Raw genomic sequence first — 12,473 nt, forward strand, 5'->3', positions numbered from 1 at the left:
GAGGCGAGGCAAGCGGGTTCATGTATCCTGGCGTTGGAGCTCTCGGCGCAAGGTCGTGCCACCCCGCGCCGCTTGCACACGGATGACACCGCCATGCCTGACAATCCTTTGACGAAGTGCGCCCACACCACACAGAAAAATGGTGGAAGATGTTCAGGGCTTAAGGTTGGGGGGGGGGGGGGAGTGTCATCATTGCATGTCTCGCCAAATCAGGTCAAAAGAAGAAGGATGCTTTTACTTGAAGGCACTGAAATCCATGGTCAGTTTGATTTTGGGAGCAGCATGTTGTGTGGTGCGGTGTTGTTGCTGTTGCTGCTGCGCTTGTGCGGCGCTCTGTGAAAAGCAGCAACGGTTGGGGAGGGGAGTTTGTGTGGGTGGAGAGGGTGAGCATGCGGAAGTCACAAAGCAAGGGGGGGGGGGAGGCGGGCGCAGAGTACGAGCCGAAGGACAGCAACAACAGATGAATGCAACAACAGATGAATTCAGGAGCATCGAGAAGATGCACACACATGTACACAGAGACAAGACACACACACGCGCGTATACACGCACGTACGCACGCACACACACACAGACACACAGGCACGCGCACACATACACACACACACACACACACACACACACACACACACACGCACACAGACAGACACAGACACGCACACACACAAGGTAAGGTACGCACGTGTTTCATGGCTTGTTCGAGTTTAGTCTTGAGCTGTGGCGCCTCTGTGACAACCTGGCGGAACGCTGCGGGGTGTTGGGGCCCAACCCGTTTCAAGCTGTCCAACGCTGCCGTTGAAACTGCGCGCTCCAGGTTATTGGCAGGCGTGACAGTCAGCAGCGCCACGAGGATCGGCAGCACCACCGCCATCAGCTGCGGCTGTGCTTCTTCCGGCACAGAACGAAGCGACGCCTCCATGCACAGGATGCCTTGCTGCACCACATCCAAGTCCTGCGAGCGAGGTGGTTGCACAACGATGTCACAATGGTTAGTGGCGCAAGCCATGTGACCAAACAATCGTGCAGACCATATGCGTTTCTTCTTATTCGTGGATGTTTGTGTGTGTGTGTGTGTGTGTGTGTGTGTGTGTGTGTGTGTGTGTGTGTGTGTGTGTGTGTGTGTGTGTGTGTGTGTGTGCGTGTGTGTGTGCGTTGCGGCAAGTGTACCTCAGGGCATGTTGGTTTGTTGCGAACGGCCTTTGCCACGGTCTGCACGAGCTCGTCGCCAACGCTGGCCATGAACACCATCGCTGCCGGTCCGCTGGTGCACAGTCGAAGGGCAATCTTCGCAGTCCTTGCCCGCACCTGCCAGGTGCCAAAGAGCGACATGGAGCGTGTACGTGAGGCGTGCATGTGTGATGCATGTTAAATGTATGTGTGTGTGTGTGTGTGTGTGGCATGGTGGTCTGTGTGCGTTGAATTGTTCTCCAGCACGGTCAGCAGCCCAGATAAACACGCTGCCTCAGCCCATTCCACAAACAGCAAAGAAAGCGCGGGTACGTACCGCTGGCTTGGTTGCCACAAGCGCGGACTTGATGGCGTGGAAAACAGCATCTTGGATCTCGGCATGTTGTGCGCACTTTGATGATGGGGAAAGCCCCAATCGAAAGACATCGGATCAGGAAATGCGCAGCAGACGCACAGAACAAGTCTCGTGTGAATTTGAGCGACTCATGCAGCACAACATCAATCACAAGCGCGCAAAGCTCACGCACACAAGCAAAACCTGCGCGCACACAGACACACACAAACACGCACGCACACAGACACACACAAACACGCACGCACACAGACACACACACACACACACACAACACAGAGTCAGGCGCACCTCTGGCGACAAGGAGACGATGAGGGCAACGGCAAGCAGGAGCGCCTGCGTGTTTGTGCCATCAGCCATGCTCCTCTCACAGATGCGCTGCAGGCAGTGCGTGCATCATGGTGTGAGTGGATCATGTTGTGAACACTTCGCCAAGCGAGAAAGCCGTTTGCACTGCCCTCTCTGATCGTTCAGTGCTTGAGTGACGTGAGATGACTCCCACATTAAGACGCTAAACTGCCTCGGCAACGCACCTTGCATGCAGACTGGAGAAATGGCACTGCGGGTGGTTTCCCGCGAAGACTGGACACCAGCGATTGAAATGTCTACAGCACATACGCAAGGATGCGACGTGAACGCGAACACAGGACAGCAGCTCAAAGGAGGGTAAAGCGGGAAGGGTGGTTCAGGTGCGTGCGTTCCTTTTCAAGTGCGCGTTTGAGAGGGTGCAAGAAAGGTCAGCCATACCTTGGCGGCGTGTTGTGTTGCAGTGCTGTCGGGCAAGGCCAGCACTTCAATCAGCATCAGCAGCGCACTGGGAAGCACATGGTGTCTGGCAAACGCGTGCAATGACCATGGCGTGGAAATGTGAGAAGGGAGGACGCGCGTATTTGCGTGTGCGCGTGGTGTTGTGAGGGTTAATGTGTGCGGTTGTGAGTATGAGGTCGTGTGGAATGTGAGTGCATCAGCGAGCGAGATGGGCAAATGCGGGCAAGCACGTGTGTGTGTGCAAGATCAACCTGACAGGCGACATGACCAATGAAGTGAGCACTCACATGGCCTCTGGTGTGGCTGCGGTACACAAGGAGGCGAGACAGGAGACGAGGGCACACAGCAGAGGGGCGTCGCTTTCCGCAACGTGCGGTGCGGGCTGTGGTGCACCGCCGTATGGGGTGGTCGCGGGCGCACCGTTCTCTGCTATTCTCTGCTTCAGGTCTGGGCAGATCAAATACAGCACCGTCGTGCACACCTTTACGCAAGGAAAAAAGCACAAAGTGGTGAGTGGCTCAGTCGTGCATAAAATTGGCTCAGGTGTGTGCGTGCGTGTGTGTTGTATGTGTTGTGCGTGTGTTGTGTGTGTGTGTGTGCGTTGTGCGTGTGCGTGCGTGTGTAATGTGTGATGAGTTCGCGCCAAAGACATCGTTCAAACCTGGAGTGCGATGAGAACTGGGCGCGACTCCTGCGCGTCGACGGAATCGGTGATGGGCGGACCGACGGCAATTGGAGCCTGCGTGCTGCTACTGCTGCTGCTGCTGCGGTTGTCATCACCGTCCGCACGCGGCGGCTGTGCCAGCGACTCAAATGTGCGCAGAACACCAGCAGCAATCTCCTTCGAGCGCTCGCCTGTCAGAACAGCAAGGGAGGGGGAGCGGTAGCGCCGAAGGTGAGGCGACAGGGCCAACATCGACGGAAGAATGATGGTTGCCATTGAGAGTTGGCTCTCAACGATCGGAACAAGAATAGCCGGGGATGTAAGGCCCCACGCCGACACACATGCACACACACACATACATACATACATACACACACGGCAAGTGCTGTTCTCCCACCGCAAACACCCACACCCACACATCCAGCCACACAACGTACCGGAGAGCCCATATGCGTGCGCGGTGTGACGCATGACGGTGGCAATCTCTTGCACAATGTCCACAGCGTCGCAAAGCTTGTTGCCACCAGCAGCCGCAAGTTTCGCAAGCGCAGTCACAGAACTCAGGACGAGGAGCGGGGTGGCGGCGTTGGACACAAGAGAACGCACGCACAGCCCGACTTCAAGGAAAAATAGCGACCCATCAGCCTGCAAGCACGCGCAAAGTGAAAGATCAGGCGTGTGTAAGAGACACAAAGCAAGAAATGTCGGAGTTACACACACAGAAATGCTGGCTTGCGCACATACATACATGCGCACACACGTGCATGCACACCCGCACACATGCGAGAGCACACTCACGTCCTTGTTTGAGGAGTAGAGGTGGGAGGCGGCGGTGATGATGTCTGGGTACGTGGTCTGGTAGAAAGGAATGACTGTGGAGCGCGTGCCGGCAAAGTAAAAGTTCCCAGAGGCCTTGTGATGGTTATTGTTGTTGTTGTTGTTGTTGTTGTTGTTGTTGTTGTTGTTGTTGTTGTTGTTGTTGTTGTTGTTGTTGTTGTTGTTGAGAAGGACACAGTGGTGGCAGTTAAGGTTGAGGGCAGAAGACACAACGAGCAGCATGTCAAGTGATAAAAGGAGACGAAAGTGAAAGCACAGAAGTGCACACACACGCACGAAGACAGACGTAAATCCCACAAACGATCGCAAAAAGGCCTCACCGGGATCTGGGTTGCGTATTCCGGGGGCAGAGAGACGAGCGCATAATCGCGCAGCGCTTCAATCCAGTACTCTTCCAGCCGCGGCAGGTGCGGTTTGATGCACTGCGACAAATGCTGTCGTGGTCGTGTATGTGTGAGTGTGTGTATTTTTTGTGTGGATTTTTTTTTGTGTGTGTGTATTTTGTTTTTGTGTGTGTGTGTATGTGTTTTTTTTTTTTTTTTTGTGTGTGTGTGTGTGTGCATGTATGTGATGTATGACACAGCATACATGGCGCTGCGTGCATTGTGGCCCCACCTGCATGGACGGGGCAGCGAGGGCGCGGTTGAAGATGCTGGCCCACGCTTGGAGAATGCCAAGCCGCAGCATTGTCGAGGCGCGCTCGTTGTATCCGCTGTCCGGCTCTTCTTTCACCGTCTAATGTGCACGCGTGCGGGCAGTGTGACGTGTCGTGTAGTGGAGTGTGACGTGTAAGTGGAAAGGAGAGAGAAGATGCAAACAATCGTGCATGCAGGCAACGCGGGTTCCAATCCTAGCAATCACCTCAAGAGACTTGACGAGGAGGTTCAGCAGTCGCTTGAGGTCAGTCATGTCGCGGTTCACACCGCTGGAAACCCACGATGCGCACACCTGCCCGCACGCAGAGCGAACACATGGCGGTTTGGCGTGAGCAATTCGGTTGGGGTGAGGTGTATGCGTGTGCTCGTGTTTGTGAATGCGGTGCGTGAGTGTGAGTGCGTATGCGCGAGTGAAATGTGTACAACGACCCGGGAAAGCGGGGGTGCCATGATCGAGCGCGCTGTTGTGCCAGACCATGCATGCGCTGTATTTGACGGTCGGTGCCGTGTCCTCGGAGAAGGCGGGACGAAGCGCAGACGTCACCTGAGCACACAGCGAGCACAGGAACCACCAGGGTGAGCATCGCCAGAGGAGGCATGACACACGGGTGGTGTGTGTTTGCGTGTTGGCATACATGGTGTTGTCAGCAAGAGTGTTGAAGTTGCACAAGCATGCTATCCAGACCAAACCGCAAACACACACACACACACACACACACACACACACACACACACACACACACACACACGCGCGCGCGCGCATATGTGTCACCTCCACCCCTCTTGTATCGCTCTCGTGTCGCTCGCTTCCACACCTGGGCCTGGAACTGCTCGAGAATGGAGTGGTTGCCCTCCATGTCTGGATCTGTCGAGTCTGCAAACGAGCGAATGATCAAATCCAACGCTTCAAGACCGGCCTAGGAAGAACACCACGAGACATGGAGGAGGATGAGGTCAAGTGCAAGGTGCCGAACAGTGGAGGTGTGTGACAAGCTGGTCGCTTGCCTGTGGTTCAGCATAGAAGACAGAGCAAGAGAGAGGGGGGAGAGCGTGTGTATATTGTGTTTGTGCGCGCGCATCGGCGAGTGTGTGTTTGTGTGCGTGAACGAGTAGTTACCTTCTTGAGTTCATCTGTTGCGGAGGTGGCTGCAATGAAGCACGTGCGAATCACTTCTGCAAGGCGGACAACAAGTTTGTCGCCCCCACTCGCTCGCGCGGTTTGCATGTCAAAGTGCGGGTTTTGGCCTGGCCACAGCAGTGGGTCCAGGAGAGCACGTGTGAAAAATGTGTGTGTGTGTGTGTGTGTGTGTGTGTGTGTGTGTGTGTGTGTGTGTGTGTGTGTGTGTGTGTGTGTGTGTGTGTGTGTGTGTGTGGAGCTGATTTGGAGAGTGCTACAGGACCATACGCACAACAGGTTTCTCGTTTCGTAACACAAGCTGCAACTTGAGTGTGATTTGCGCACCTGTTGTTTGTTCGACGTCTGCTTGTCGACACACATCGATCAAGTATTCCACACACTCGACGGCAAACACCTATCCGGGGCAGAGTTCGAAGCGTAGTTGTGTGCGTGTGTGAACTGCATACAAGAGCGCGCGTGCACACACACACACACACACACACACACACACGCACACAGGCAGACAGAGACGCAGAAACACATCCCACACGAGTTACAGACACGCTCGCGCACAAACCCCAAGCGTGTCTATGAGCATTACCTTGGTTTGCCACGTGGTTGGCAGCACTGTTCGAACGGTAGTGGTGACTTTGACCTTTGCGTCAATGTCGTCATCACCTCGCTGTCCCTCACCATCACCATCGCCATCGTCGTTGTCGCTGTCACCACCAGCAAAAAACCCGTTGTTGCCGCCAGTGCTGCTGTTGTCGAAGCGCCCAAAGTCCTGCTGTGCCTGGCGCTCCTGCTCCGCCGCAGCCTGTTCAGCCGAGGGGAACGTGTGTGATGGATGGATGGAGCATGCCAATTGAGGGTCGAAGACAGACATGACAGTGGACAAAGTGTGGCCAAACACGCATGCATGCACGCAAGCAAGCAAGTTTACACACACACACACACACACACACACACACACACACACACACACACACACACACACACACACACACACACACACACGCACCTCATCCTCCTTCTGGGTGGCGCCGGAGAGCACGTGGTTGCACATGAAGAGCCAGTGCGAGGGCATGTGTGCACCAAGCGAGGAGATGAATCCTGGACCGCCATTGCAATCAGCAGCAGCAATTACAGCAGCAACAATTACAGCAGCAGCAATTACAGCAGCAGCAATTACAGCAGCAGCAATTACAGCAGCAGCAATTACAGCAGCAGCAGTGGGGTGGTGTTGTTATGAGAGAGGTGAGGCGGTGCGCTTTGCACTAAACATGCACAAGCAGAGCACAAGCAAACACAAGCAGAGCACAAGCAAACACAAGCAGAGCACAAGCAGCACAAGCAGAGCACAAGCAAACACAAGCAGAGCACAAGCAAACACAAGCAGAGCACAAGCAAACACAAGCAGAGTACAAGCAGCACAAGCAAACACAAGCAGAGCACAAGCGCATGCCGCGGTTGCAAGGGAAGACGCGTGTGAACACGGACCGCGAATTGAATCGCGGATGGCGCGACGCAGGACAGGGTCTTCCTCGCTGTCAAGCATGCGGAACAGCATCTTCTCAACGCCGTCACCACTCTGCATACACACACACACACACATGCACACATGCATGTGCACGGCATAGAACAAATGGGAGCTTGAGCACGAGAATGGCGTATTGATCACAGACAAGCGAGCAAGCATGCATGCATGCAAGCAAGCGAGCAATACCGTAAGGAAACAAGGCGAGCTGACCAACAAATCAAAGCCAAAGCCAAACAAAGCGACGACAACAGGCAGTGGGACCTTGTGAACGCTCTCTGCGTCGCGTTGGATGAGCTGCTTGATGATGGCGGTGGCGGCGTGGCGAAGCAGCGAGTGCTGGCTGCTCAGCTTGCTCTGTTGTCCGAAAATAGGCGATGGTTGTGTTGAGTACTTGTGAGTGTCGCAAACCAAGATAAGGGCGAACAATAACAAACACACAACACACAAACAAACACACACACACACACACACACACACACACACACACACACACACACACACACACACGCAAACACACGAAAAGGAAACGGTGCTGCCGTTGCAACGTGACGATCGCATTAGTGCACGGAGGAAGAAGAAAAGCAATCAAACCTTGAGCACGGGCATGAATTCGGGGATGCGCACGAAGGATGGGGCAAACAGAATCAGCTTCTGCATGCCATGCAGCCCGGCAAGCTGCACCGAGGGCCACAGCGACTGCTGAAGATTGTACAGCATGTACTGCAATTTACGGCGCAGCTTCTCCTGCATGTGGACCTCTGGACCAAGTGTGGTGATGAGGGCATTGACCACGTTGCCGGCGCTTCGCTGAACCGTTGCACCTGCAATCAAGCAATGGTCACACAAGGAGCACGAGTGTGAGCGCACTGATCAACAAATGGGCATGTTGGTGCATTTCTCAAGCGTGCGTGTGCAGAGGGGTGTGTGTGTATGTGTGTGTGTGTGCGTGCGTGCGTGCGTGCGTGCGTGCGTGCGTTGATATGGTTTGCTCATACACCTCCAATCTCGTCTTCGTGTTGACAGGCAAGTGTTCATGTGGGCAACAGCGAAACAATGACAGTGTGTCACCTGTGTCACGATGCAGGATGTCCGAGCAGAGCTGCAGGACAGCCGGCACGTGCGGGTGGAAGTTGAATCCGGTTGCATCAATCGTCAGCATGAGCGCATGCAGTGCCCACGTTTGCACATCGCCGTTGGAATCTTCGCTTAGCGCATGCAGCAGCCTGCACACAAAGTTTGCACGTGAATGTGCAGAAACAAGGACAGAGCGAATGAGGATTTCACAAATGCGCAGAGGCATGAAGCTCACATACACACACACGCACACGCACACACACACACACGCACACACACGCACGCACGCACGCAACGCAAGAGCGTACTTGATGGTGATGCGCAAGTGTTGTGAAGCCGTGACACCGCCGGCATAGCGGAGAATGCAGCCAATCGCCAGACTGTTGCCCGTGCGCGCCTCCACGGACGCGTTGCTCTGTACCACATCCACGACAGCACAGGTTGAGATGCAGGGGGTGTGCGGGGAAGGGTTGTCTAAGTATGTCTCGAGTGGCGTTCGTTCGTTTGCGTGCGTGTGTGCCGTGTGTGTTTTGGGTGCAAACGCTGGGTTGCCAACAGTCCACAAATGTGCGCGCTACCTGCACGTTGTCGACGAGGGCGCGAAGAGAATCAGAGATGACTGTGTCATCCGTCACCTGAAACACGACCACCAAACGTGGCAGTGAGCATGTATGTGAGACCGCAAAAGACAGGTGAACCTTCGCATGTATGCACGCATGATAGCGCATAACAAACACACGCAAGCACAAAGCAAGCACAAAGCAAGCGCAAAGAGACAGGCACATGCACACGCACACACACGCAAGCACAAAGACACACACGCACACACACACGCGCGCGCGAAACAGCAGAGAGCACGGACCTGGCCCAGGCGACCCATGGCCTCGCCGGCGGCGCAGCGGACAATCACGTCTGGATTGTGCAGCGCAGCGAGAATCAGGCGGTGGGCAGACACCCGCACCTATTTGCACAAGCGATCGTTGTGGTGGTGATGGTGAGGAGCGGGTTTGTGGAGAAATGCCAGCGAGCGCAGAGGGGGTCAAGCGAGGAAGCAGGTGAAGGACACGGTCGAGGGAAGCTAAGGAATGGTCACAAGTGAACCAACGTGACCATTGCACACACACACACACACGCACACGCATGGCGCAGAACGCTTTGCACCTTTTTGTTTCCAAGCTTAAGCTTGAGTTCCGCCATTTTCTTGAGGCCGCACAGAAACGCAGAGAAGATGTTCACTTGCACAGCTTGCCTGACAATGATTAAGGCGTGAACACACGGGGGGGGGGACGAGGTGAGCACAATAGTGAGGATGTAACGGGGTGATAAGGGGCGAGCAATAGCGAGCAAACACGTCAGAGTGACTAGACCTGACACACATACCCACGCATACGTATGCACGCAAAACACGAAGGCATTTGCACGCAAGGCACGTAGACACACACACACACACACACACACACACACACGCACACACAATTGCGTGCACACTGGCATTAGGGACGGACTGACATGCGAGCAGCGCCCTTTGCGGATTGGATGCAGCTGAGGAAATGTTCCAACAGTTGCAGCCGCTGTTTAGACGAGCCCAACAGTGGGAATATCTGACACGCGTTTTGTTTGTGTATGTTGGGGAAAGATGTGAGCGTGTGCACATGTGCCACGCGAGGAATTGAGTACTGCCGCTGGAAACAGGCAAACCTGCACATGACAAACAAAGCGCACACAAACGGACACAGATGGCCCAGTCAGCTGTTTGATTCGGGGTGAAAAGGCACTCACGATTCCAAAGAGAGCAACAGCGGCATCCAGTACTTCCACTTGGGGCGCCAGCGGCAGCATGGCGGTTGGCTGGGACGAGCATGGCATTGGGGATGTGTGAGCGAGGCGTGAGGGCAACAGCACATGTACGGCTAACCATACAGCTGACATCGTCATGTAACATCACAGATGGAGTTGGACATGGCAAGCACACACACACACACACAGACAGGCAAGCAAGCAGGCGTGGAATAACAAATAAACAGGCAAGCAAGCAAAACAAAACAAAAACAAAACAAAACAAACAATCAATCAAACAAAGAAACAAACAAGGGCGCCGCATGCGTTCGCACCTCCTTAAGGAGGTTTGGGTCGAGCAAGCGGTATGCGTCGTTTGCGATTGAGCCGAGACCACCACGACCGAGAGAGGCGAGCTGCTCCTCCACTGTCGCGTAATCACTCTCACGCGTCGTCCCAAGCAGGATGCTGTCCTCCTCATGGCACTGACGGCCGTTGTTGTTTGTTGTTGTTGTTGTTGTTGTTGTTGTTGTTGTTGTTGTTGTTGTTGTTGTTGTTGTTGTTGTTGTTGTTGGGTGTGAAGGATCAAGTAGGGAGGATGGTTGTGTGATCAGAGGTGTGTATGTGAGCAAAGGCTGCGCCTCAAGCAAGCATCCTGTGACAAATCATCACAGCATTTGCAATCAATGCAGGGCACACACACACACACACACACACACACACACAACCACGTGCCCTGCACACCTGGTGCTCGAGCATGGACGTTCTGTTTGTGAGGGAGACGTGATCGCTGAGGGCAATGTCAGCGACAAGCAGCGGCACTATCCGCTGAAATCGCTCCTCGTACAGCGACGGCGGCACCTGAACAGCACCCACGTATTGGGGGTTTTTTGGTTTTTTTTTTTTTGGGGGGGGGGGTTGAAGGTGTTCATTGTGGTGTTAGTGAGTGAGTGAGTGAGTGAGTGAGTGAGTGAGTGAGTGAGTGAGTGAGTGAGTGAGTGAGTGAGTGAGTGAGTGAGTGCGTGAACTGGAGGGCGTTGTGGTGGAGTGTGTGCTTCGTAAGGTTCGTCATGTGTGCATCGTAAGGTTTGCCACGCAGCCATTTGTATGTGCACGGTTGTCGTACCAAAGCGAGGCAGCTGAACACGCGCGCACGGAAGAGCGCTTTTGTATTTGTGAAAGCTTCTGCGTTCTTGGCAAAAGGGGGCAGATGCGCAGTCACTTTCACCTGTGTGTGTGTGTGCAGTTGGTTGGTTGGGGGAAAATGAATCCAGTATGCATGCATGTGTGCTGAGCGCAAGCTCCCACGCACGGCAAACCAGACACGCACCAACAGACAGGCAGGTAGACAGGCAGACAGACAAACAACACACGCACACGCACACACACACGCACACGCACACGCACACGCACGCACACACACAGACAGAACAGACACATACACACACAAATACCCACCCACACACACACACACACAACACAGCACGCTGCGACGCACCGCCCTGAGGACGAGCGACACGGTCTGGCGCTGGGAGTCCTCTGTGATGATATCGCGGCAGTGCTGCAGATACATCTCGATGCACGACAGCGCCCCAATCAGCCCTTCAAGCGTCAGCTCCCACTGCCGCACGGACAGCCTGCACGCACGAAGGAAGGTGTGGGCGTGGCGGAATGGAAGCAATGGGAGTTGGGAAGAAGTGTGAGTTGGAAGAAAACGCTTCGTGTATCATGACAAGCATTCAAGCTCATTTGCGCAACCACACCCGCATTTGTTGTTGCAACACATGAGAACACGCACGCACATACACACACGCACACGCACACGCACACACGCACATACATTTTCACACGCACAACCCAAAACCCACTTTGCGGACTTGTCGAACGCCTTGATGGTGCGTGTCCAGAGGTCCGTGAGCGTGCTGTGGTGCGGCGTGAGTGCTGCTGATCCCATCGACACGAGCGACGCCAGCAGCAGCCACCCGCTCTTCATCAGCAGAAACGCAGTCACGTCCGCCTGGGGTGACAGCGAGTGCGCGCGTGTACGGTGTGTGCATTTGTTTGTGCGCGCGCGCGTAGGGTGTGCGTGCACGGATGGATGGATGGATGGGTGAACTGATGACCGTGGATGAATGTATGCATGGTGGGATGGATGGGCAAGTGGTAAGTACTCCGAGCATACAGCAACTCGTCTTCACCTCGCTTTGCACACGCACCTTTCGCTGGGTGCTCTGTTGGATGATGTTTGCACCGGCAGACACCGTCTTGTCAAGCAGTCGCTGAGGAATGCCTGCCAAACACACGCGGATAAGAGGCGTTGGGATCTCGATCAGTGCAGCGAGGGCCGCGCAGACACGCGACAACAGCCGTCGTAAGCAAAAAGAGGGAGGAAGAAAGAAAAACGCATGCATAAACAGAGACAAACAGAGACAAAGAAACTTACAAACTAACAAACGAACAAACTTGCAAGCTTACCCACACACACCCCCCCCCCCCCCCCC

At 54.7% G+C, this 12,473-nt stretch overlaps 1 protein-coding gene across 1 annotated transcript in view; it reads right to left on the reverse strand.

Moving 5' to 3' along the window:
* Nucleotides 1-215: 215 nt before the first annotated feature.
* The window catches only part of PTSG_01820 (uncharacterized protein), a 17,126-nt gene continuing 4,868 nt past the window's right edge, over nucleotides 216-12,473 (reverse strand). The window contains exons 15-50 of the mRNA XM_004997743.1: nucleotides 12,189-12,262; nucleotides 11,841-11,989; nucleotides 11,471-11,609; nucleotides 11,099-11,200; nucleotides 10,717-10,833; nucleotides 10,308-10,457; nucleotides 9,976-10,044; nucleotides 9,706-9,797; nucleotides 9,358-9,445; nucleotides 9,059-9,157; nucleotides 8,775-8,831; nucleotides 8,505-8,611; nucleotides 8,191-8,345; nucleotides 7,714-7,943; nucleotides 7,384-7,476; nucleotides 7,083-7,173; nucleotides 6,604-6,695; nucleotides 6,184-6,399; nucleotides 5,928-5,997; nucleotides 5,583-5,710; nucleotides 5,281-5,382; nucleotides 4,941-5,009; nucleotides 4,671-4,757; nucleotides 4,425-4,544; nucleotides 4,130-4,243; nucleotides 3,771-3,884; nucleotides 3,410-3,617; nucleotides 2,970-3,163; nucleotides 2,596-2,789; nucleotides 2,288-2,372; nucleotides 2,074-2,145; nucleotides 1,832-1,918; nucleotides 1,505-1,579; nucleotides 1,168-1,305; nucleotides 683-952; nucleotides 216-333 (exon numbers count right to left, since the gene is read on the reverse strand). Of these exons, the coding sequence (XP_004997800.1) occupies nucleotides 235-333; nucleotides 683-952; nucleotides 1,168-1,305; nucleotides 1,505-1,579; nucleotides 1,832-1,918; nucleotides 2,074-2,145; nucleotides 2,288-2,372; nucleotides 2,596-2,789; nucleotides 2,970-3,163; nucleotides 3,410-3,617; nucleotides 3,771-3,884; nucleotides 4,130-4,243; nucleotides 4,425-4,544; nucleotides 4,671-4,757; nucleotides 4,941-5,009; nucleotides 5,281-5,382; nucleotides 5,583-5,710; nucleotides 5,928-5,997; nucleotides 6,184-6,399; nucleotides 6,604-6,695; nucleotides 7,083-7,173; nucleotides 7,384-7,476; nucleotides 7,714-7,943; nucleotides 8,191-8,345; nucleotides 8,505-8,611; nucleotides 8,775-8,831; nucleotides 9,059-9,157; nucleotides 9,358-9,445; nucleotides 9,706-9,797; nucleotides 9,976-10,044; nucleotides 10,308-10,457; nucleotides 10,717-10,833; nucleotides 11,099-11,200; nucleotides 11,471-11,609; nucleotides 11,841-11,989; nucleotides 12,189-12,262 (4,346 nt within the window). The 3' untranslated portion in view covers nucleotides 216-234. The remainder of the gene's footprint in view (nucleotides 334-682; nucleotides 953-1,167; nucleotides 1,306-1,504; nucleotides 1,580-1,831; nucleotides 1,919-2,073; nucleotides 2,146-2,287; nucleotides 2,373-2,595; nucleotides 2,790-2,969; nucleotides 3,164-3,409; nucleotides 3,618-3,770; nucleotides 3,885-4,129; nucleotides 4,244-4,424; nucleotides 4,545-4,670; nucleotides 4,758-4,940; nucleotides 5,010-5,280; nucleotides 5,383-5,582; nucleotides 5,711-5,927; nucleotides 5,998-6,183; nucleotides 6,400-6,603; nucleotides 6,696-7,082; nucleotides 7,174-7,383; nucleotides 7,477-7,713; nucleotides 7,944-8,190; nucleotides 8,346-8,504; nucleotides 8,612-8,774; nucleotides 8,832-9,058; nucleotides 9,158-9,357; nucleotides 9,446-9,705; nucleotides 9,798-9,975; nucleotides 10,045-10,307; nucleotides 10,458-10,716; nucleotides 10,834-11,098; nucleotides 11,201-11,470; nucleotides 11,610-11,840; nucleotides 11,990-12,188; nucleotides 12,263-12,473) is intronic.

Source organism: Salpingoeca rosetta, assembly GCF_000188695.1.
Source record: "Salpingoeca rosetta unplaced genomic scaffold supercont1.3, whole genome shotgun sequence".
Taxonomy (NCBI): domain Eukaryota; class Choanoflagellata; order Craspedida; family Salpingoecidae; genus Salpingoeca; species Salpingoeca rosetta.